Source organism: Ailuropoda melanoleuca, chromosome 5, assembly GCF_002007445.2.
Source record: "Ailuropoda melanoleuca isolate Jingjing chromosome 5, ASM200744v2, whole genome shotgun sequence".
Taxonomy (NCBI): domain Eukaryota; kingdom Metazoa; phylum Chordata; class Mammalia; order Carnivora; family Ursidae; genus Ailuropoda; species Ailuropoda melanoleuca.
This window is the reverse complement of record NC_048222.1, coordinates 114743131-114768729: the sequence shown is the minus strand read 5'-3', so window position 1 is coordinate 114768729 and position 25599 is coordinate 114743131. Positions and strand designations below refer to the sequence as shown.

The 25599-nt window shown below is 38.8% G+C and overlaps 1 protein-coding gene across 2 annotated transcripts in view; it reads left to right on the top strand.

Moving 5' to 3' along the window:
• The window catches only part of NAA15 (N-alpha-acetyltransferase 15, NatA auxiliary subunit), a 76769-nt gene continuing 51170 nt past the window's right edge, over positions 1 to 25599 (top strand). Inside the window, exon 1 of one of the 2 annotated variants that reach the window (XM_002916140.4) lies at positions 1 to 649. In XM_002916140.4, coding sequence (XP_002916186.1) covers positions 596 to 649 — 54 coding nt within the window. In that variant the 5' untranslated portion in view covers positions 1 to 595. The remainder of the gene's footprint in view (positions 650 to 25599) is intronic. The other variant, XM_034661593.1, reaches the window with a different exon arrangement.

Below are 25599 nucleotides of genomic sequence, written 5' to 3'. Positions count from 1 at the left end.
ACTTCGGGCTCGAAACTGGGAGAATCTACTCAACGAATGAAAGGCAACTTTGGCAGCAAAGAGCAGAAAGGCTATTCCTGAGCTGGAGACCGCCGGAACCGCAGTCAGCGACCCTAACCCGGCGCCTCCAAGACGCTCTGCGACCGAGGGATGGGCGGGGCCTGCCGCGACCCTCGCGGCCTCCGCCCACCCGCTGGCCTCCAGGTTTCCCAGCAAGCTCTAGAACAGAGGAGGTGGGGAAAGGAGGTCATCGCGCCTGCGTGCTAGGAAGTGTGACCCGGGTGGGAAAGCCCTCCGCGTCCGCCATTTTGGCTGCCTCTGTCGGTCTGTTCAGTTACCACGTGAACCGCCGACGGAGACCCGTGGGGGGGGGAGGCGGCGGCAGCGTTAAGTGAGAAAGGAAAAAAGACAACGAGGGGAAGGGGGTGCCGGGGTTGGGCGACGCGGTGACACTCGAGGCCTGGTGGCGGTGGTGGATCGGGGCAATCAAGGCTGAAGCAGCCCGGGGACGGCGGCGGCGGCGGCGGCGGCGGCGGTCGGACAAACGGACTGACCGAGCCGGGCGGTGGCGGGAGCAGCGGGAGGAGCCGGAACGATGCCGGCCGTGAGCCTCCCGCCCAAGGAGAACGCTCTCTTCAAGCGGATCTTGGTAAGTGTGAGACTGGGCAAGCAGTGGGGAGGATTTAGCCGGTACACGGGCCTGTCACCCCTAACCTCGGCCCGGCGGGCACCGGGCCACCTCCGCCAGGAACCCCGCCTTCGTACTCCTAGTCAAGCCGAATGCGCCCCCCCCGTCCCCTCCCTGTGGTTCCCACTTCACCCTGCGCGCCACGGGCTTCCTCATCCTGTCTCCACGCTTCGGAGGCCGTGGTTCCGGAGTAGGCCCCGTTTTCCTAGCTTCTAGACTGCGGGTTTTCATCCGGCCCGAGTGAAGGGAGGACACGCCTGGCCTTTAGCAGGGAAGGGGGCAACACGGGCAGGAGTCGCGGCTGGGGTGGTGCGGGAACACTGCCGGCAGGTCGGGGTGGCACCCTTGGAAGGAACAGGTGGTGCGGATGCGGCACAGCTCATTCATTGCCCAAGCGCGGCTCTCCCTCCATCGTCCGTCCCTCCCTCTTCCTCTCTTGATATTCACCTGTCCCCGCCCGTCCCGGGGTCACTGAATGACCTGGAGGGAGGGAAGGAAGGGGGTCAGAAGAGGAAAGGAAGCTTTCTAAACGACTACCTCCTTGTAGTTAGTTTCATACTTGAGACTGCAGGTTCTCGGCCTCTCTTTTCCCCTCGTTTCTGGATGGAGTAGGGAAGGGACCTTTATTTCTTAGTTTCCAAGCGGGAAACAGCCCCACCCCATACCCTGCTCGGGAGGTGGGTCCCACTGCGAGGGGGCGGTCCGGTTGGAAGTGAAAAGTTTATAGAGTTTCTGGTTGAGACGTTCTTGACACGGATTTTCTCAGAGACTGAAGTGTATTAACACTGATGCGAAAATTGAGCAGCAAAGACAACTTAAGAACTTTTGAGATGGATCTTATGGACACTAGCTCAAACTCAGTTATTTCCTACAGTTCAAACGTGTGCAGTTTGCATTTTTTTTTAATACCATAAAATACAGTGATGTTTGGAGGGACTGTTTACATTGTAAAATATATCTTGTGGCCTTGGCGCTATTACTAATATATCATGGCACATTTTTGGTTTGGCATTTAGTGTGTGGGTTGCCCCTTCATGCAAATACTTCTTTATGAAAGAATTAACTGTTTGCCAAACTTAAAACTTTAAAATTTTTTTAAATTTGGACTGTGTGCCTGAAAGTGTTAGCTGTTGCAATTTTAATTTGCTTCACTTACTTGAAAAGTAGAACAATTTTGGGGGTCCAGTTTTCTAGGAATAGGAAAGAGTAATCCAAGTTGAACTATGATTTTACAAAAATGTCCATATGCCTTACAGATTTAGTCAATTTATGTTGGAAAAACTCATCAGAAAGTCACATCCAATACCACATAACTCTTTGTCCTTTGAAATCCTTGTTGCCATTTTTTTGGTTTAAGAATAATGAGTGTAGATGGGACTATCACATGGTTTTAATAGAACAATTTGTTTACTGTTAAATCTTTTATTTATTTATAAAGATTTTATTTATTTACTGACAGAGTGCGCATGCGCACAAGCAGGGGGAGTGGGTGATAGAGGGAGAGGGAGAAGCAGGCTCCCGCTGAGCAAGGAGCTGGGACATGGGACTCACACAGGACTCGGTCCCAGGACCCCCAGGATCATGACCTGAGCTGGGCAGGGACCCAACTGACTGAGCCACCCAGGCATTCCTACTTTTAAGTCTTTTAAAAGACTAACTGGTGTGTAGGTTCGACTGTAACATAGTTTTAGGATAAAAACGTGTCTTAAAACTTACTCCTTAACTGTTTTTTTGAAAAAAATGCAAGCAGAAAAGTTGAGAGAAGAGTATAAGGAGCACTCAAACCCTTTACCTTAATTTAGTATGTAACATTTTGCCAGATTTGCTTTCTCTCTCTTGCCGTACACATAAGAGTAAGTTGCAGACATAATATTTCATCCATAAATGCTCCAGCAAGCATTTTGTGAGTATAAGGATATTGTCCTGTATATCCATAATACTGTGGAATATCCAGTTCATATTCAAATTATCCCAGTTGTTAGGGTAGCAGTTTTTAAAAAAATCAAACTTTTTATTTTGGATAACTGTAGATTGACATGTAGTTTTAAGGAATAATACAGAGATCCCTTGTACCCTTTACCCAGTTTCCCAGTGCTAACGCCTTGCAGAACTGTAGTTCAGTATCATAACATTGACACACTCTACCAGTCTTATTCCGATTTCTTCAGTTTGCTTGTACTAATTTGTGTGTGTATTTAGTTCTGTGCCGTGTTATCGCAATTACATAACCACCAGTACAGTCAGTATACAGAACGGTTCCATCAGCACAAGGATCCTTCTGTTGCCCTTTTAGAACCACACCTTTCCCCTGCTTTCCATCCCCTCTACCTCCAAACTCTGGCAGCTGCTACTGTTCTGTTCTCTATTTCTATAATTTTATCATTTTATGAGTGTTTACTGAAAAGAGTCATACAGCATATAACTTATTAGGATTGGCCTTGTTTTAATGCAATATAATTTCCTTGATATTCATCCAAGTTGTTGGGTGTGTCAATACTAGTTCTTTTTTACTGTTGAGTAGAATTCTGTGATATGGATGTACCACAGTTTAACCATTCATAGAATAGCGTTTTTTGATTAATCAATTTACACATTTTTTTTTTCTGGTTGTGATAGTGGGGCAGAACCTTTGAGTTCATTGCTAAAGTAGAAGTGCTAAAGGATTTATTGTGATACGATATATGCAGAAGAAATGTGAAAATTACTAAAGGGGATAGAATGTTTTTGTTGTTCTGTTACATTAGGAATGAAGAAAACTTTGCTAACCAGAGTATAGTTAGTATTTGCTTTTTCAAAATTGCTTCTGCTTCCTCAGTTTTTATGGTATGTAAGCTCTTTTGATTTTAAGCCTCCTAACTCCGAAAAGTTGGGCATACTTTAATGCCTGTAACCAAATTGTTGCTGGGTTGGTAACTGTTAAATCATTCCAGTAAGTAGTCACTTTTTGAACTGCTACTTTGTTGGTTGTACCATACTCCTTTGTAGTAAATTCCTTTAGGAAATGAAGTTAGTTTATATTTTTAAAATATTTGAAACCTCAATTTTAAAGTAATGAAATATGTTTTTGCCTTAATTTTTCAAAGGAAACCCAGAAGGTTTCAGTATTGAATTTGCCTGGCTTGTTCTAGTTTAGTTGATATCTAAAGTTCAGTTTTGGGGGCACCTGGGTGGCTCAGTCGGTTGGTTAAGCGTCTGCCTTCGGCTCAGGTCATGATCCCAGGGTGCTGGGATTGAGCCCTGCATTGGGCTCTCTGCTCGGCGGGGAGACTGCTTCTCCCTCTCCCTCTGCCTGCCACTCCCCCTGCTTGTGCATGTGCTCTCTCTCTGTCAAATGAATAAATCTTCAAAAAAATAAAATTGTTTTGTTGCATATTGGGCCCTTTTTTTTTCATATATTACTTAACTTTTCTGACTAAAGAATTGTTATAAGTTGGTCAAAATGTCTACAAAATGTGTCTTGTCTATAATTTGTCTAGAGAAGGGGCAGGGCATGAATTTAATGTAACATGTATTATGTAGGAGTTTAGTTTAAGGAGAGTTATGTGTATTTAACAGAAGTGGTTTCTTTGTGGGATTTTTGTTGTAATTATACACCATTTTAACAATTTGGAAAACTAAGTCATTAGAAAATTGTGATTTTGCCTACTCTTGATGCTATTTGTTTAAATAGTTTGAGGACATTATCAGATCTTTACACCACTTTTTTAGGATCTAGGTTAAGTGTAGGAAAAATGAGTTGCTGGAGTGGAATGAAATTCACACCTTTTTAGATTTTAGCCCACTTGCAGAAGTGGATGTACCCTAACGCCTTGCAGTCAAGAGTTGCCAGGTTGGTCACTGTTGCTGCTCTTCTCTTCTTAGGTGGTAATGTGAGCTAAAAGGGCAAAAAACCTATGTTGGGAGTACTTAAATATTTTACATCATTTATCTATATTTGGACTTTAGCCTGACTGAATGTTTTATGTTGTTAGTTAAACGTGTAGATGGCAGAATTTTTCTTTCCTAGGAAAGTGGTAAGAGAAGTTAGTATAGCATGGTTATAATGTTAGTGATTTACTGAAAACTTACCATTCGTACTGTACAATAGAACTTTCTGTGATTATGGAAATATCCTGTATCTGCTCTGTCCAATATGATAGCTGTTAGTCACATGTGGCTATTGTACACCTGAAATATGGCTAGTGTGATTGAGGAACTCAATTTATAAATTTAATTAAGTTTAAATTCAAATAGCCGCTTGTGGTGGTGTATGGTTGCTGTTCTGGACAGTGCACTTTGCAGATCCTTCTTTATTCTTAAAACTTCTCAGGGTGGGGACATTTTAATTAAGGAAACAGACTGAGATTAAAGTTAACAGCTCAGTGTTAGATTCGTTAGATTCAAGAATCTGTTTGTTTGTTTGTTAGCTCAGGGCATTTATACCGTACCTGCCTAGTGTTTATCTGTTTGGTGTTGGAGGGGAGGGGAAGCGGCAGCGGTTGTAGGGAGAGGGAGTTAGGTAAAGGTGTTGTAATGATTGTAGGTGGCTAGATGTATTGTAGGTAAATTATTTCATATGATTTATTGTGTTTGGAAAAAAGTGGTCTTCTTACAGTTTGTGATACTTAGGTTTGATTTAGTTGCAGATGAAAGTAAGATTAGGAATTGTCAAGTAACTTTCCATATGTGCATGAAAGCTCTGTTGACTTAAATTTCTATGTGACAATTCTAGTTTTGCAACTGAATGTGGACAGTAACCTTGAAATTGGTTTTAATATGCTTTTGCCTGCCCTGCATGTGTTCAGAATGTAACAGAATAAATAAAGAAATGGAAACAAAGTTTTACTTGCTATTTAGTTCTTTCTTTTTCTTTCTTTCTTTTTTTAAGATTATTTATTTGTGAAGAGAGAGAGGGTAGAGCAAGTGAAAGCGTGAGTAGGGGGAGAGAGGTACAGGGAGAGGGGCTGAAGGAGAGGGAGAAACAGGCTGAGCAGGGAGCCGGATGTGGGGCCCAATGCCAGGACCCTGGGATCAGGACTTGAGCCGAAGGCAGAAGCTCAACTGACTGAGCCACCCAGGCGCCCCTGAAGTCCTTTTCTTTGTACACTGTAGGTAATCAAATGTTTAAGCTAGAATAAATTTCTTCCTGAAAGTGTACCAGAAAAGGAAATGGAAATTTGCTATAATGTAAATATACTATATTATAAAATACACAAAATACTTTTTTTTTGAAAGTCCGTAAAAATCTTAGGAGAAAAAACCTTTTGATAATGTGGCAAATTCACTGTTTTGTTTTCCTTTATACTTCTGCCCTAAATCCTTTCTGTAGTATGAATGAACAAACTGAGATACGTTTTTATTTAAATTGACGAAGCGTGTGTGTGTGTGTGTGTGTGTGTGTATTTTTCTCTTTCTTTCTTTTTCTTTCTTTCTTTCTTTCTTTCTTTCTTTCTTTCTTTCTTTCTTTCTTTCTTTCTTTCTTTTTTTTTTTTTTTTNTTTTTTTTTTTTAGAGAGAGAATCTTACTCAAGCAGGCTCCACGCCCAGCATGGAGCCATATGTGGGGCTCGATCTTAGGACCCTGAGATCATGACCTGAGCATGAAATCAAGAGTCGGTGGCCTAACTGCACCACCCAGGTGCCCCCCAAGCATGTATTTTTTAAATGGTTTATTGTGTTAGAAACCTGAAATGTTTCAAAAGTGATTCTTTTGGATTGAGAGTAGGTTAAAGTACTTGTATGTACAGATTATTTGGAGAATAGAGTACTTTGGTTAAAAAAAAAAAAAGATTGGGGCGCCTGGGTGGTGCAGTCATTAAGCGTCTGCCTTCGGCTCAGGGCGTGATCCCAGCATTCTGGGATCGAGCCCCACATCAGGCTCCTCCGCCGGGAGCCTGCTTCTTCCTCTCCCACTCCCCCTGCTTGTGTTCCCTCTCTCGCTGGCTGTCTTTCTGTCAAAGAAATAAATAAAATCTTAAAAAAAAAAAAAGATCGACCACAGGTTAGTTTTTAATAGTAGTAGACAACACCATATATTCAGAAAAGCATACAAAACTTTAACAGGGAATCGAATTTAATGTTCGATTCTGTGGGTATTTTAAAGGTTTGCAGTCCTGGGTCATAATTGGCGATCATTACAAACTAAGTTATTTGATAGTAATAGAATTGCTATCCCAACTATTACTTTGAAGCACTGGTTAAAAGACAGTTTCCACAGAGGGAGACATGGTGCCCTGTATGGCTGGAGGACTGGAGAACTACTGGCCAACCTGCTTTAGCTGAAAGGATCTCTTTGTTTAGTGTGCATTATTTCCTTTAATATTTGTGCTTCTGACAATGCAGTTCTCACAGAGCATTGATTCAAATATATCTTCTTTGTTCATAAAAGTGGTTTTGGACATAAAAAGCTGGGTTATATAAGGGATCATATGCAAAGGACTGTTCAGAATTTTCTCCCCCATCAGATCCTGCATGTCACATTTCTTCTCTTAGAATTCTGTTCAGATGTGCTCCTCAGCTCAGTCTTATTTTCTTCCTTACTTTATGTCTCTCTATATCACTTTATTACCATATGACACATATGTGCAAGTAATTTATCACATGTCTTCTATAATTAAAATGTAGGTTTTATGATGATAGGGCCTTCTTTCTGTTAATTACTGTACCCTCATTGGTTAGAATAATGTACCATAATAGACATTGAATAAGTACTTGTTGCATAAAATGAGTGTATAAACAGTGACAAGAGAGAAAGCTCTTTGGATTATGTTCTCATATAAAGATTTTTGAAAAGGGGAGTTCCTGGGCCTTGGCATTGTAGAGTACATTGTTACATGAGGTAATGGTAGGATATTAGGCAGAACCTGTATTACTCGGTAAGACCTTAGAAGTTTCACTTACGAATGAATCATAGTATTAGTTTGTTTACATTGCCTTTCTCCAGTCACAGGAGCATAATAAGAGGAAATTTTATTGTTCTGTTTTGGTTGTTTTAGCACTGGAGGAAAAAATGGCATCTGGATTAAATGAGGATGTTTGTTGTGAGGAGCCTGCTGCTGAATCAGATAGTAAGGCTCAGTCATCTATAGTTTCATAAAGCTCTACGACTGATTACAACACAGATTTGAGGGTGAGGACCAGTGCATCTGATACTATAAAACAGGAAGGGAAAATTTTGTAGATTAGAGTTGCTTCGTGAGTGTTTTACAGAAAATGTAAAGATCAAGTTGAATTTTTGGAATTGGAAAGGTATGCTGGGAAGCTGGTGTGGCAGAGCAAGCCACATAACTAATCATTGAGCCTAGCCAGCCATCAGCATTCACATCTAAATACAACTTTGCTGTCTATTTATAGGTAGTAGCCCTACTGAAGGGAGAAAAACTTAAAGATTCTTAGTGAAAAATAGTTTTGAAAAGAATGTCAGTTGCCAGTGCTGATGGTGAGAAGAGCAAGTGAAGAGTTTTAAAAGAGTGATGATTCTTAATATAAATATTAGGGTTTGAAGAGGAGGGAATTTTATGCTGTGATTGTATTCTTGACTTTTGGGAATTTCCCTGGAATATCAACTGTATACCTAACATCTAAGCTGTTTTTTAATTCATATTGTACAAACTTGTGTTGAAGTTATAACTTTTAAAAAACTAGTTTAACTTGTTGCATATGGTTTTTCCCCCTTAAGTAAGATAGGAATTATATTGTTCACTCCTAATTCGGAATTAAAATAATTCTTTAAAATTTTAATTTAATAAAGCAATCTTTTTGACTATTTAAAAGTAAAATAAAAATTGTAGTATAGAAATAAATGATGGAGAGCTTAATGTTTTTGTTGCCTGATGTAGTTTGTTCCACTGAAATTTTCTTTGGTTAGTATAATAGGAATACATTTTCAGTTGAGATAATTTGAAATTTCTGTCAAAGCCTACTGGGGAGATTATAATCTTATTTCAAGCCAATGATTTTTTTCTTTTTTAAGTAAGCCCGAGGCCCAACATGGGGCTTGAACCCACGACCCCAGGATCAGGGGTTGCATGCTCTACCCACTGAGCCAGCCAGGCACCTCTAGCCAGTGATATTTTAAATCTTAAAGATTCCATTTGAGTTTATTATGTAGGAGGTTATTTAAATATTCCTGTGTGTTATCTGTAAGGGTTGTTCTATCTACATATCTTAAATATAAAAGGAGAAATGAAAGTTTGCTTTTGAAAGTATAGACCTAGGAAAAAAACCCTTAAGGTTGGTTGTTTATTTCCACACATGGTTGTTCCAGTTAAAAAAATTTTTTTTCTCCTTATAATAATGGCTTCCACTTAATGTGGTACTCTATTTTTCAGAGAGATCTCATTGGAGATTACAAGATATCTTTGATTATCAGTGCTTTGGAACTGAGTCAGAATCTTTTAGAAGAGGGGAAATGAAGTAAACTGGCATTTATTGAGTATCTATTTTGAGCCAGATTTTAGGCTAGGCTTTTCTTACACATTAGCTGATGTAAACGTTGTGTCTCTCCTTTAAGGAAATTGTAATAAGTATAGTCCATACTTATGTTATTATTAAAAGTAGATTTCTGATTGCTTTATATACAGTCAGTCGTGCTGTATCAGGACAGATGGGTTCCTAAAACTCACTGCACTATGCAAAATCATGCAGTAAAAACCACAGGGCTTTTTACTAGGCACAACACTCAAAAATTTCGTTAGTGAAGGGTACCTGGCTCCAAGTGTCTGTCTTTGGCTCAGGTCATGATCCTGGAGATTGGGATTGATCCCTGCATTGGGCTTCCTGTTCAGCCGGGAGTCCGCTGCTTCTTCTCTCTCTCAAATAAATAAATAAAATCTTTAAAAAAATTTTTTTTCATTAGTGAAAAAAGCAAAGGTAAGAACTAAATTAAAATGATAGCACAATTTTTACATATGTTAAATGGTTAACAAATACATAAATACTATAGAATAAATACTGCACTTTACCATGGAAAAGACCAGAAGTTTGTGGAAGTGAGTGTCAGAAGGATTGCAGTTTGTGAATTGTTTTGAAGTAATGGAAGGAAAGTTATCTAAAGTCTGAGGGAAAGTTGTAACACCAGAGAGAGATGGGTGTGGCTCTTAACACAGCCAGAACTGATGTAGCTGGTAGGTGTTTGATGTGTATGTCAGTCCTGTACATTGCCTGTGTGGTTTGTTTTAGCTGAGTTCAGTTTGTTCACCTAGTACTTCTAGTGGACAAAATTCCACAGAAACAATCATGAAATTTGAAATTTAGTGTGTTTAAAATACTCCTTAATATATCAGTGATATTGGAACAAACGTGTTTTCCAGACAAGCATTATAGCAGAACTGACTGTACATTATCTAACTTGTGTTGTAGTGATCACACAGCCGAGGTATGGGTAACTCTTCTTTACTCTGGCACAGGATTGTGTAGATTACTAAACTAGCACTCCTTGAATTTAGGACCTGAGAGAGTGTCACGTTGTTTGCCATCTTTGTTGCCACTGCCGCTATGGAGACTTAAACTTCTTTCAGTGTTTTCCTTGTTAAAGAGAAGCTTTGTTCCAGACTACGAAAAGTTTCAGGACAATTCATCTTAAAGATTTTTTGTGGGAAGACAGTATTTTAAAAACAGGAAACAAAATACTACACATTTCTTCAATTTGTGTTTTGAAACAATTTCAATGTTGAGTGGAGGGAGCCTGGTGTGGAAAGAACAATAGAAAGATTCTGGGATTGAATCCTAGCTCTGCTTTGTTTTATTCCTTACTCTTTTTCAGACTCAGTTTGCAAATCTGAGTGAAAACAGATAAAACAGTACTTTTCTGACACACTTCACTGGTCATGTAGTGAGATATGTATGAAAGTGCCTGGCAAATGGTAAATGTGAATTAGTACTCGTTCTGTTGTAGGTGTCATCTGTTAAGAACTTTACTTTTTTTATTGATCTCATTTTGTTTTGTTATCCTTATCATGTGTCTTACATTCTGTTTGATATTTTTATTTTGTTTTGTATATTTTTTGGTATTTAGAAAGGTTTATATCTTGTCAGTTACCTTTGTTTTTACCTTTAAAAAGTTCCCTTAGTTTTCTTTTTTTTTCTTATTTAGGCTTTTGCTATTTATTTTGTTAGCTGTGAATTAAATCCACTGAGTCTCATTTTCTTATGTGTGAGGCAATTTATGGGCTTATTCTGCTTTACATTTTTTCCCATGTCTCTTTTCCTTTGACATTTTAAAGTTCTTTTTACTTGGTTGAGAGTATGTAATTTATGTACTATTCTTTCATCCTTATCAATACCTTTGTTTTAGATTTAGTTCTACAATTAAATATAGTTTATATTCACAAGGAGACTGTTAGCTGAAGTTTTCCCAGTCATCCCTTGGATGAAGCTCATTGTACACTAGCGATTCCTTAGCAGTGCTTATGGAAATCTCTTAAGTTCATACATGGTTAAACTGTTTTTCTATAGCCTTGATATTTGAAGTACAGTTTGGCTGAATGTAAAATCTTTGATGCATATCTTCTTAATTTTTTGAAAATATTGCCCTCTTCTTCTCTTGGTTGTATATTGCTGATGCCACCATGATTTTCTTTGGGGATGATTTGGTCTTTCTTTTTGGAGATCTGAGGAGTTTTCCTTTATCTGTAGAATTGAATCATTTTACTAGGATTATGTCTCTGTGTCTACTCTTGTGGATAAATTTTCCCTGGTATGTGGTTTTAGATTGTAGAGTGAAGTTTGTTTTAAATTCAATAATTATCAGGATCCTTGGGTGGCTCAGTCAGTTAAACGTCTGCCTTCAGTTCAGGTCATGATCCCAGGGTCCTGGGATCCAGTCCCGCATCAGGCTCCCTGCTCAGCGGGGAGCCTGCTTCTCCCTCTCCCTCTGCTGCTCCCTCTGCTTGTGCTCGCTCTCTCTGTCAAATGAGTAGATGGAATCTTTAAAAAAAATTTTTAAGAATTATAGTTTATTAATAAGTTCTCTTCTATTTTATTCTTTGATCTTTGCTTGTTGGCTGTCCTTTGCCTCTTTTTATCTTTTACTTTTCCTTCAGTTCTTTTCACCTTTGTTTCTTTTTCACTTACTTGAGAAGCATTCCTATTTTCTATCTCTTTAAATTATATATCTTTTTTTTTTTAAAGATTCTATTTATTTATTTGTCAGAGAGAGAGAGAGAGAGAGTGCACAAGCAGTGAGAGTGGCAGGCAGGGAGAGAGTAGGGACCCTGATGTGGGATTTGATCCCAGGACTCTGGGATCATGACCTGAGCTGAAGGCAGACGCTTAACCAACTGAGCCACCCAGGTGTCCCTAGTTCATGTTATCTTGAAGTTTAGTCTTCATTTCTGAGATGCATTTGTGTTTCTCTTGCTTCTTTAGTTCAGTCTGTACCTGTGTTATATTTTCCTGTTGTTTGTCCATTATTTAACATTTCTTTTAAAAGATTTTATTTATTTATTTGACAGAGAGACAGCCAGCGAGAGAGGGAGCACAAGCAGGGGGAGTGGGAGAGGAAGAAGCAGGCTCCCAGCGGAGGAGCCCGATGCAGGGCTCGATCCCAAGACTCCGGGATCACGCCGTGAGCTGAAGGCAGACACTTAACAACTGAGCCACCCAGGCGCCCCCATTATTTAAAATTTTGAACATCTGATTTGAGGTGTTCTTTTATGTCTTCATCTGGTATATAATTTTTTTCCAGTTATATTAAGAAATAATTGACATACCTCACTGTAAGTCATACAGCATTATTTATTTTTTTAATTTGTGATGGAGTTGTATTACATGTTTCTTTTTTATAGCTAGGCTTTTTGGGTGTCTTTTCATCTGCCACAAGGTTTTTTACTTTTTTTCTTCCATTAAGTAACCTGGTATAGATGCTGTGTTCTTTTTTTCTGTTCAGGTTGTGATGGATTTTACTAGACCAACACTATGGACAGTTTTATTTTTTATTTGTTTTTTATTTTTTAAAAGCTTTTATTTATTTGAGAGAGAACGACCAGGGGGAGAGGGAGGGGGAGAAGCAGACTTCTCCGCTCCCCCCCCCCCCCCCCCCCCCCCCCCCCCCCGCCAAGCAGGGAGCCTGATGTAGGGCTCTATCCCAGGACGCCTAGACCGTGACCCGAGCTGAAGGCAGACGCTTTACCAGCTGAGCCCCTCAGGCGCCCCTAGACAGTTTTATTTTTGGATTGAGGTTTGTGTGGCTTCCTCAACCTCTTAGTTCAAAAGAGCACCCTCTTTTGTTGCTACAGTGAATTCTTTTTAAATAATTGTATCTCTTCCACCCCTTTCCAGTTGTTCTATCATTATTTTAGTAGAGTCTTCATCTAAGGTGGCTTCTTTCTGTATCAGGCCTTCAAGTGTCAGTTCCTTCTTCTAAGGTGCCCCTTCTCCCTGAATTCTATGCCTTGCTAAAACTGCTGTCTTTGGTCTTTTTTGTTTTTCAAGTTTTATTTAAATTCCACTTAACATACAGTGTAATATTGATTTCAGGTGTACAATATATCAATTCAGCACTTCCATACACCACCCTGTGCTCATCATAACAAGTACACTCCTTAATCTCCATCACCTCTTTTACACATCCCCCACCCACCTCCCCTCTGCTAACCATCAGTTTGTTCTCTAGTTAAGAGTCTGTTTCTTGGTTTGCCTCTCTCTTTTTCCCCTTTTCTCATTTGTTTCTTAAGTTCCACATGTGAGTGAAATCATATGGTATTTGTCTTTCCCTGACTTACTTCACTTAGCATAATACACTCTACCTCCATCCATGTCATTGCAGGTGGCAAGATTTCATTCTTTTTTATGGCTGAGTAATATCCCATTATGTATAAATACCACATCTTGTCTATCCATTCATCAGTCAGTGGACGTTTGGGCTCTTTCCATAGTTTGGCTATTGTTGATAATGTTGCTATAAACATTGGAGTGCGTCTATCCCTTTGAATTAGTATTTTTGTATTCTTTGGGTAAATGCCTAGTAGTGTGATTGCTGGATTGTAAGGTAGTTCTCTTTGTAATTTTTAAACTTTTTATTTTTAAGGGATGCCTGAGTGGCTCAGTCGGTTAAGCGTCTGCTTTTGGCTGAGGTCATAATCTTGGTCCTGGAATCGTGCCCTGACGTTGGGCTGTCTGCCCAGCAGGGAGTCTGCTTCTCCCTGTCCCTCTCCCTCTGCCCCTCCCCCATGCTCTCTCTCTCCCTCTCTTTCTCAAGTAAATATATAAAATCTTTTAAAAAAACATAAAAGATTTTATTTTTGAGCAATCTCTCTTTTTAAAGTAATTCCTACATGGGGCTTGAACCCACAACTCGGAGCTCAAGAGTTGCATACTCTAACAACTGAGCCAGCCAGGTGCCCCTATTTTTAACTTTTTTTTTTTTTTTTCAAGTGGGCTTCACATGGAGCCCAGGATGGGGCTTGAACTCACAACCCTGATATCAAGAGTCAGATGCTTAACCGAGCCACCCAGGCACCACCCCTATTTTAACTTTTTTTTTTAAGTATTTATTTATTTATTTGAGAGAAAGAGCATGCATGAGAGCATGAGTTGAGGGGGCTTGCAGAGGGAGAAGCAGACTCCCCACCGAGCAGGGAGCCTGATGTGGGACTCGATCGCAGGACCCTGGGATCATGACCTGAGCTGAAGGCAGATGCTTAACCAACCGACTGAGCCATCCATACGCCCCTATTTTTAACTTTTTGAAGAATCTTCATATTGTTTTCTACAGTGGCTGTGCCAGTTTGTATTCCCACCGTAAGTGCAAAAGGGTTTCTCTTTCTCCACATCCATGCCAGCACTTGTTGTTTCTTGTGTTGTTGATTTTAACCGTTTGGACCCGTGTGAGGTGGTGCTAGCTCATTATAGTTTTGATTTGCACTTCCCTGATAAATGATGTTGAGCATCTTTTCATGTGTCTGTTGGCCATCTGTATGTCTTCGGAGAAGTGTCTTTTTGTGTCTTATGCCCATTTTTAAATTGGATTATTTGTGTTTCGGGTGTTGAGTTTTGCAAATTATTTATGTATTTCGGATACTAACCCTTTATTGGTATGTCATTTGTAAATATCTTCTTCCATTCAATAGATTGCCTTTTTTGTTTTGTTGATTGTTTCCATCACTCTGCAGAAGCTTTTTATTTTGATGTAGTCCCAGTAGTTTTATTTTTGCTTTTGTTTCCCTTGCCTCAGGAGACATATCTAAAAGTTGCTACTGCTAATGTCAAAGAAACTATGGCTTGTGTTCTCTTCTAGTATTTTTGAGGTTTCATGTCTCATTTAGGTTTTTCATCCATTTTGAATTTTTTGTATATGGTGTAAAAAGTGGTTCAGTTTAATTCCTGTGCGTGTTGCTGTCCAGTTTTCCCAACACCATTTGTTGAAGAGGTGGTCTTCACAGACTTTATAAGCCTCTTCTTGACTCCCAGTAGGCATTAGTCTCATCCATCATGCCTCTTAAGTACTTCCTTTCAGGATGAGGCCTTCTTCTGAGTGAATCCTAGTTAATATTACATGTATTCAGTCACCACTTCAACCCTCTTGTATTGCTCTTTTGGACAGTTCCCATTGGAGCTTCTGATCTTGGGTGTTTATGCACATATATGTAAGTTGGCATTTTTTACTTACCTCATCTTCTTATAATGCTGGCTTTGAGTGATTTTGTTTGCTTTCTTTCTTGGCCTATATGGTTTTGTGAGGATTAGTGGAGTGTTTAGAAATTAGAAGGCAGCGATTATGCTATAAAGAATTTATTTTTGGTTTTATATGCTATGCTTGACGGTAACGGTGTGTGTGTTTTTTTTTAATTGCAGTTCGGGTTTTATGTATATAAATTGAGTAATTGGTTATACTTCTGTTTCTGTGTCCTCGTGGCCACTCCGTTGTTTCTTTTCAAACTCTCCTAGGAGTATTTATTATTGAAATAATTATGAGTTTCTATTATATAATTGACAATCAAACTTGTGTATACCTTGAGTTTTACTGAATTTTGTCCTACGCCTAGCATTAGAGCTCATAGCTAACAGCATTTCGTTAGCAGAGTTCTATTCGTATTAAGCAGAATCTGAAATCTTCAATTTTTTTTTCAAGTGACATAGTTTAATGCTGAAAAAAAAGTAAGATAAAACACATTTTACAATGCATTAACAGTGGTGTAGTATCCAGAAAGCAGATGGTGATTGTCACATTGAATTCTGCTGACCTAAGCTGAAATCAGGGGTCAGATGCTTAAGTGACTGAGCCACCCAGGTGCCTCTAAAGAATTTTAATTTTTATTTAATTATTGATGAACTGAAATGTTAAGTGGCTACAGCTCTAATCTCTGACTCCGAAGGCTTTATGTGCTCTCTCTCCATACCTTTCTACTCTACAGAAGTAGAACCACTAAAGTGGCTCCAGCACATTGGCACTGAGTGCCAGTCAGACTCCTGGTAAGTGAATAAACGCTTCTTGATTTGATTTTGGCATACCTAAGACTCGTTTTCTTTTTAACTTTTTAATTGTGAAAGTTTTCAAACATGTGAAAATAAGGAAAATAATATAATGAACTTATTTCCTAATTTCGACAGTTACCAAATTTGGTTCATTCTTTTTCATCTGTGACCTGTACCCCCTAGACTATTTTGAAAAAATCTCAGGTATCATTTCAACATGGGTGACTTTAAAAGCCAACTTTGACTTTTATCATTTAGCTTGATGTGAAGCTGCGTTCTTTTTAATCATTTTCAAAGAATGAAATGTTTCTTGGCATTAGCTGAAGGAGAGCAGTGGAAGGATATATATAGTACTAAAGAAAATCATGTAATCTTAATGCCAAATCTAAATTGTATATACAGTTTTTGCCTAGTTTCTCTATTTGCCATGTCATAGTTCCCACTTCTAGGGAACTGTTTTTTTCTGTAACGAGGATTTGGAAAAGGATGATGAACTTTCTTTCTGCAATAGATAACCTTATGTAGTTCATCTGGGCTTTTCACAGCTTGTCCAGCTATTCTATTCTACTCTATTTTCATTTATTTACTTTTTAAAGATATATTTTAGAGAGTACTTGTGTGAGTGGGGGAGAGGCAGAGGGAGAGCATCTTCAAGCCGACTCCCCACTGAGCACCAAGCCCCATGTGGGGGCTCAGTCTCACAACCCATGAGACCATGTGACCTGATTCAAAACCAAGAGTCAGTTGCCCAACTGCCTGAGCCACCCAGGCACCCCCAGCTATTCTATTTATATAAACAGCCACCTGTTTTGGAGATTTCTTAACCGCCTTCATATTCGTTTCATTTTATTTTATATATATGTATGTGTGTGTACATATATATTTGAGAGAGCATGCAGGTGGGGGGGGGTGTGCAGAGGGAGAGAGAGAGAACCCCAGGCAGGCTCCACGCCCAGCACAGAGCCCAACACAAGGCTTGATCCCACAACCCTGAGATCATGACCTGAGCCGAAATAGTCAGACACTTAACCAGTTGAGCCCCCCAGGTGCCCCAGCCTCCTTCATATTAGTCCAATTAGAGATCATTTTTCTAGGAACAACAGTAGAATAATTTTCAATATTATGACAAAAGTGCTGTTACTTAACATCATGAGATTCATTTGCTATAATCTCATGGTACCATAGTGCCTCATGTCAGGCATTGGTGCTGATGAACTATGCTGGGCCACCTAGAGAATCCCAGAGGATCCCCTCCTCTGGGATTCCTCTGGCATAAATGCCTAAGGCTATGTTCATTTTTTTTTTTAAGATTTTATTTATTTATTTGACAGAGTGGCAGCGAGAGAGAGAACACAAGCAGGGGGAGTGGGAGTGGGAGAGGGAGAAGCAGGCTTCCTGCTGAGCAGGGAGCCTGATGCAGGGGCTCGATCCCAGAACGCTGGGATCACGCCCTGAGCTAAAGGCAGACGCTCAACGACTGAGCCACCCAGGCGCCCCTATGTTCATTTTTTAAAACTCTCTTTTCTCTGTTCTTCAGATTGGATAAATTTTATTTATCAATTTACCAGTACACTGATTCTTTCGTGTTATCTCCATTCCAGTATTGAGCCCATATGATGAGTTTTCTTTTTTCTTTTTTTTTTTTTTAAAGATTTTATTTATTTATTTGACAGAGATAGAGACAGCCAGCGAGAGAGGATACACAAGCAGGGGGAGTGGGAGAGGAAGAAGCAGGCTCATAGCGGAGGAGCCTGATGTGGGGCTCGATCCCACAACGCCGGGATCACGCCCTGAGCCGAAGGCAGATGCTTAACCGCTGTGCCACCCAGGCGCCCCCATATGATGAGTTTTCTTATCTCCCCAAAAAAAGTGTTGCAAAGTGTTCAGTAATTGCTTCTTCTGGTATTTTTATAATAGCTAATTTAAAGTCTTAAATTTCTCCCATCTCCACATTGGCATCTGTAAATTGTCTTTTTCTTTGCAAGTTGAGATTTTTCCTGTTTCTTCACATGCCATATAATTTTGGGTTTTATCCTGGACATTTTGAATATCAGCTTATCAGAATCTGGGGCTTGTTGAGATCCTGTGGAAAATGTTAATTTTGTTTTAGCAAATCTGGTTAGGTTCAAGCAGCAAGTCTCAGCTCTTTTCTTTGGGCTGGGGTTCTAATATCAGTTCAGTTTTTAAAATCTTTGTAGTCAGTTTTAAAATCCTGTTCATATGCTACCCAGTAACTAGTCTGAGTCCTGGACAGTGTATATGTTAGTTCATTTCTCAGTCTTTGATGTCGTGAATAGGATCAGATCTATGTGTGTGCAGTTTAAGGGTGAACTGTGGAGTTCATAAATATGTGGTTGCTTTCTCCAGTTCCTCCTTCTCTGTGATATTCTTGGTACTGTTTTCCTGAGTCTTCTCTTTTCATCCTTTGGCTAGAAAGGTGGGATTCTAGTCATTTCACTGTACTTTGCACTTTTGTGATTATGTCTGTGTCTGGCTAGAGCTTATCAAATTCATTGATCTCAAAGAACTAGCTTTTGGTTTCAGTGATTTCCTCAGTTTTTCTTTTTTTCATTTCATTGATTTTGCTCTTAACCTTTTTTGTTTCCTTTCTCTTACTTGGAGTTTAATTTGCTCTTGTTTTTCTAATTTCTTAAGGTAGAAGCTGAGATTATTGGAGACCTTCTTTTATAATACAGGCTTTTTTCCTAATTGTGATGTGACTCTTCTCCTCCCATCTTCTTTCAGTTTAATCCTGCTTGGGGTTTGTTGACATTCTTGGCTCTGTGGATTAAGAGTTTTCATCAAATTTGCAGGTTTTTTTAAAAAAATTAATTTATTTGACAGAGGGAGAGAGCGCACGCGAACGAGCACACAAGGGGAATGGGAACGGGAGAGGGAGAAGCAGGCTCCCCACTGATCAGGGAGCCTGATCAGGGGCTCAGTCCCAGGACCCTGGGATCATGACCTGAGCTGAAGGCAGATGCTTAACCTACTGAGCCACCCAGGTGCCCCAAATTTGCAGTTTTTTGTATTTATCCCACTTAAGTCTTTATTTTCTTTTGATGCTCCTGTTACATGTATGTGTTACACTACTAGACTACTTGATATTGTTCCACAGGTCTTTGAGTTTCTGTTTTCTTTCCCTGCTACCCCCTTCATTTTCCTCTTTCAGCTTCCACTTTGGATCATTTCTGTAATATGTTTTCACATCCACTGCAGCCACTTTAAGTTCTCTCAGTGGTTTTATGTTCACTGCACTGGCCTCAATTCACTGTGGTGTCTGATATTTTAAGCCTTTATGATTAACTCTTCACTTGTTGTTATTTTTTATTCTACAGTGTCCACTTTTTTAAGTTTCCATTTTTCTTTTCTTGTTTTTTAAATACATATATTTTTAAATTTTATTTTTAAGTAATCTCTCTACCCAGCATATCCTTGAACCCACAACCCCAAGATCAAGAGTCACATGTTCCATGGACTGAACCAGCCAGGCGCTCCTCTTTTTTCTTCTTTCTTTCTTTCTTTCTTTCTTTCTTTCTTTCTTCCTTCCTTCCTTCCTTCCTTCCTTCCTTCCTTTCTTTCTTTCTCTTTCTTTCTTTCTTTCTTTCTTTCTTTCTTTCTTTCTTTCTTTCTTTCTGTGTTCAAGTAAACGCTATCCCGTGTGGGGTTTGAATTCATGACCCTAAGATCGAGTCACATGCTCTGTTGACTGAGGCCAGCCAGGTGCCTCCCCCCCACCACCAAGTTTCCATTTTTCTATTCAGATTTTCTGTTTGGTTTCTGATTGGGTCCATGTTTTCCTTTCAGTCCTTTGATATTACCTAATAGTTAACTGTTTTAAAGCCTTTGCTACTTCCATCATCATTTTTGTATTTCTGTTGATTTCTTTTTCCTATAGGTCATGGGTCACAATTTTTGCTTTTTTACCTAATTTTGTTTTTTCATAAGATTGGATATTATAGACACTAAGACATTGAACATCCGGATCTTATTGTCTTTCTTAATAGAGTTTTGTTTTGACAGACTGTTAATTTGCTTGTGTATCAGCTTCTCTCCAGGGCTTGTTTTAAGGCTTTAATAAAAGTGGGTCTAGATTAGCCTTATTCCCAAAGTGTTGGCTTTCTGGGTCTCTACTGAATCATGGAGTATTTAATCAAGTGTGTAAATGGATGTTAGGAACTCAGATGTCTCCTCCCATTCATGTATGAATGAGCATCAATAGTTGTTCTGCCCATGCTAGTTGATAGTTGTTTTTGCCTAGCTACTGTAGATTCTTTCAGTGAACCTGCTCAGCTTAATAATTGACAAAAGATTTCAAGGGCGCCGGGGTGGCTCAGTCGGTTAAGTATCCAACTCTTTTTTTTTTTTTTTTAAAGATTTAAAGTACTTTTTTAAAGTACTTAATATGTCTGTCTACCATGTTGTTTTATAAAACCTGTTTTAAATGAATTGAATGTGAAGCTTTTCTTCAAAGTATACTGTAAATAGTATTTTGCATCCTTCTTTTCTTAAGTAAAAGTCAGTTCTTTAAACACTTACTTTCAGCCTATGGGATTGGTTAAGGCATTAAGAATCTTGTCATGATGCCTTCCTTTTATATAGTTCTGCAGAATTAACTTTAGTGTTAGTGTTATGTGGGATTTTGAAAAATAACCAAATCTATTTTTTTCATTTTGTACATCTCTTTTTGAATGGTTCAAAAAAGGACTTTTTATATATTTTATATTTGTTGTTACTTTTTCTGTTAAACTAGAAATACTACTCTCTTGTTGTAGAAGTGGTGCTTTTTTATTTTTATTTTTTTTAAGATTTTCTTTATTTATTCAACAGAGATAGAGACAGCCAGCGAGAGAGGGAACACAAGCAGGGGGAGTGAGAGAGGAAGAAGCAGGCTCATAGTGGAGGAGCCTGATGTGGGGCCCGATCCCATAACGCCGGGATCACGCCCTGAGCCGAAGGCAGACGCTTAACCGCTGTGCCACCCAGGCGCCCCGAAGTGGTGCTTTTTTAGGAGAAAAAGAGATTGGGATCCATTTCCTTAAGTACACACTGATTCTTGAGTTGAAGAAATGAGTTCTTAGCAGCTTTTTGGAGGAGTATGCCATTTTGAATTATTTTTACAGGTCACATTGACAGGCGATAATTGGTTTAATGACATTGAGTATAATTTTAATATGGAAGGCTGCCAGATTTCATTAATTGAGAACATAATAATTAGGAATTGAAACTTTATTATTATTGGTCTGAAATGTGATAAAATAAAAAGCTAAGTAGTATAGTATTATCACATTCAAAGAAAGTGGAGTTTGTTTTTTAATTTTCTTTTGGTAAACTCAATTATTTGAGGTAATTATCCAATTAGTTAATTATTCTATGTGTGTTCATTTTTCTCACCTTACTTTTGGCATTTTTATTGCCTATTTATTTGACTATAATAGTAAGAAAGAAATAAGGTGAGGGGTGTCTGGGTGGCTTAGTTGGTTAAGCCTCCACCTGTTGGTTTCAGCTCAGGTTGTGATCTCAGGGTCCTGAGATCCAGCCCTGAGTTAGGCTCTGCGCTCAGAGGGGAGTCTGCTTGAGATTTTGTCTCTTCCTCTGCCTGTCCCTCCTACCCCCCATGCACCTCTCTCTGTCTAAAATAAATACGTCTTTAAAAAATAAAACAAGGTGAGATAATGTTTGAATTTGATTAGAAGATCTGTTAAAAGATTATAGGCTTTAAAAAAATTTTTTTTAAGATTTTATTTACTTATTTGACAGAGAGAGAGAGAAAGTATGCGCACAGCAGGGGGAGCAAGAGAGGCAGAGGGAGAAGTAGACTCCCCTGCTGAGTAGGGAGCCTAACGCGGGGCTTGATCCCAGGACCCTGGGATTATGACCTGAGCCAAAGGCAGATGCTTAACAACTGAGCCATCCAGGCGCCCCAGCTTTTTAAATTTTTATTTATTTTTTAAGTAGGCTCCATTTCCAGCGTGGCACTTGAATTTATGACTCTGAGATTGAGAGAGTCTCATGCTTTACTGATGGAGCCAGCAGGCACCCCAAAACTATAAAGAGAGGGAGTATGAGTGGGGGTTCGGGAGCAGGGGAAAGAGGGAGAGAGGGAATATTAAGCAGGCTCCACACCCAGCACAGAGCCCAGCATGGGGCTCAATCTCAGGACCTTGAGATCATGACCTGAGCTGAAATTAAGAGTCAGATGTTTAGCCGACTGAAATACCCAGTTGCCCCCCCAAAAAAACTATAGCCTTCAATAACATTTATGTTAATAAAATTTAATGAAATTTCTGTATATGATGGAAAGAGCTCTCACCTGGGCCTCCGAAGGCCTAGGATGTCTAAATTTTGCCACTAACTAGGTAAATTGCTTGTTTTCTAAATCTTACTTGTACAATAAGCATTGAACCTTTTATTCTTAGTTTACAGGAGTATCATGAAGATTAAATGAGATGCTAGTGTGCAATCCCTTTGAAAAATGTGGTGCTGTAAACAATGTAATGTATTTCCAGTAAGACCAAGAAAAAAACAACTGGAATCCTGAGTATTTTAAGTTCACCTATACAAAATAAAGTCACATTATGCATGTCAAGTAAGAATATAAATGTCTGTGATTTTTATGTGCTTGTTATCAATTATATTTATACAGGTTCACATTTATACTATGGAACAGTAGACTGTTCTGTAGTTTTTGGGTTAGACCTTGTTAAATAATCAGAATGTTAATAGCAGTTGCCTCTGTAATGGGATATAGCTTAATTCTTTCTTTCTTGGCATTATATTTCTTCTGTTAGAGGTTTTCTTTTTCCCTGTGTTTTTTTTCTGTGCTACACCACTCAACTGTAGTAGAAAGGTAGTTATAATGGCTAGGTGTAATGGCTCTGATTCCAGATTGCCTGGTTTAAATCTTTTTTTTCATCACCTGGTAGCTGTGTGACCTTGACCAAATTATATAATCTCCATGGACTTCAGATATCTCATCTAAAATGAGGATAAAAAGAATACTTACCATTGTTGAGATTAAATGAGTTTTCCCTGTGAAGCATTTAGCACAGTACCTGGCATTCACTAAATGCTCAATAAGTATTAGCTGTTAGTATTGTTTTACATGTTTTTTTCCTGGCAAGATATCTCTAGGATTTAAGGACTCTTTCTGATACTAAACAAAGTACTTAAGACTATATAACTAGTTTGTTGTCTGAAGTCAGTGTTTAAAACCAGAGCTATTTGATTCCATAGGTAGCTTTTCACTGTTCGACTAATTCCTTGAAGTAAATTTTTCCATTGATAATGTTACTAGTATGTAAAAATTACCTACAAATATAATGCTAGGATTATGTCATAGTGGTCACAGTTTATATGATTTGTTTACTTTAGCAGAGAAGACCTACACTCCTTTTGTACCATATTTATTGTATTGGCTTTGGTAAATTTAAGCCTTAGTTATAAAAGCAGTTTTTAATCCAAAGTAAGTTAAAAGAGATACTAAGTTTTTGCTGACTTACTACTGTTAGTTCAGGTAGGTTATTAATTTTAGGTATTTTTTGTTGGTTTCACGTATTTTTTTTGTAATCTCAGTTATTAATAAATATTGGTATTTTTTCTTTCAGTGAATATATGTTTTTATTTCTGTTTATTTTGATGTAATTAAGCACTTCTAATGTGTTTATGAGCTGTTAGTATAACCTCTTTTGGGTTCATTTTTTCAAGACCCCTCCCCAATTATTTTTCAAATTTTTTTTTAAGATTTATTTGCAAGAGAGAGAGAGGGTGCACAGAGGGAAAGGGAGAAGCAGACTCCCTGCTGAGCAGAGAGCATGATGCAGGCCTGATCCCAGGACCTGAGATCATGACCTGAGCCAAAGGCAGATGCTTAACCAACTGAGCCACCCAGGCACTCCTCCTTGCCCAATTTTTTTAATGAGCTGTCTTTTTGATATTGACTTATAGAAGTTCTTTATATATTCTAGATGTAGGATCTTTGTTGGGCATTGCATGTCTTCTCTGGCTTGCCTTTTTTTTTTTTTTTTAAGATTTTATTTATTTATTTGAGAGAGAGAGAACATGAGCAGGTGGAGAGGCACCTGGAGAGGGAGAGACAGACTCCCTCACTGAGCAGGGAGCCCAATGAGGGGCTTAATGCCAGGACCCTGGGATCATGACCTGAGCCAAAGGCAGATGCTTAACTGACTGAGCCACCCACCTGCCCCTGGCTTGCCTTTTTTTAATATTATCTTAAACATTTAAACTTTCCTGCTTAAGGAATAAGGGAGCTTGTCAACCCAACATATAATGAAGATATTTTAAAATGGTTTTTTGGGAAGCTTTATTGTTTCACCTTTTTCATTTAGATTTGTGATGCTTTTGGAATTTTTCTTTTGTAAAGAAGGGTTGTTGCTTGGCCTCATGAAGTTTCACCCTACATATTTAAAACTTAGTACTCAACAATCTTTAGCAACAGATGCATGGGGACTCTGCTAATTTATTTTTTCCATCTTTTTTCTCTATACTTCTATACTTCAGTTTGTGTAGTTTCTATTGTCTGTGTTTCTGTGTTTTCCGTTTCACTGATTTTTTCTTCTACAGTGTCAATACCTTTACTCTGATGACATTTTTTGTATATATTATATTTTTCACCTCTAGAAGCACTATTTGGTTCTTTTTTATATGTTGTTTCTCTTTTCACATGTTTATTTTTCTTAAACTCTTGAGCATCTAGTTGTCTTGATATTTTGACCTCATTATTTCATCGTTTCTCTAGTTCTCCTGGTTGTGGATCATGTTTTCTTGCCTCTTAGGTTATCTAATAATATCTTATTGGATGGTGGGTATTTATGAATTTTACATTGTTTTATGTGACTTTACTGTCTTTAAAGAGTGTTGGAGTTTGTTAATAGCAGACAGTGAAGGTACTTGTATATCAGCCTAGGGCTTTGTTTAGGTTGGATCTACAGTACACTTACTCTAGGGCTAGTTTTTGTCTTCTACTGAGTAGACCTTTTTGCAGTATTTACTCAATTCTGCAGGTGTTAATTGAAGACTTCATTCTGGCTATTTGGAATTCTCAGTACCATGTGAAAATTCTTGAACTTACTGCTTTCTGGTCATTCTATTTTTGGCCTCATGAAGTTTCCCTCTACATTTTCAAGACTTAGCACTCATAGTTTTCAGCAACCAATGCATTTGGACCCCCTGCAGATTTTTAAATTTCTTTCTCTGAATAGTTCCATCAGCATTTGCTTTACCATGTAGTTGGCCTCATTGAACTTCGTTCAGTCTTTGTCTCTTCAATTCTCTGGGGACTGTTGTGCTCTGTGAGATCCTTCTCCCTGTACTATGATCTATAAAGTAGGGGCATTTCTAAGTCTGTCATTTTTTCCCCCACCTCTCATGGTTCACAGCCCTGTGCTGCCTATTGTCCAATGTCTGACAATAGTTATTTCATATGTTTTGTCTATTTTTGTTGTTTACAGTAAGTAGAAGGGCAAGTTCAACTTCACTTATTCCATCATGGCCAAAAGT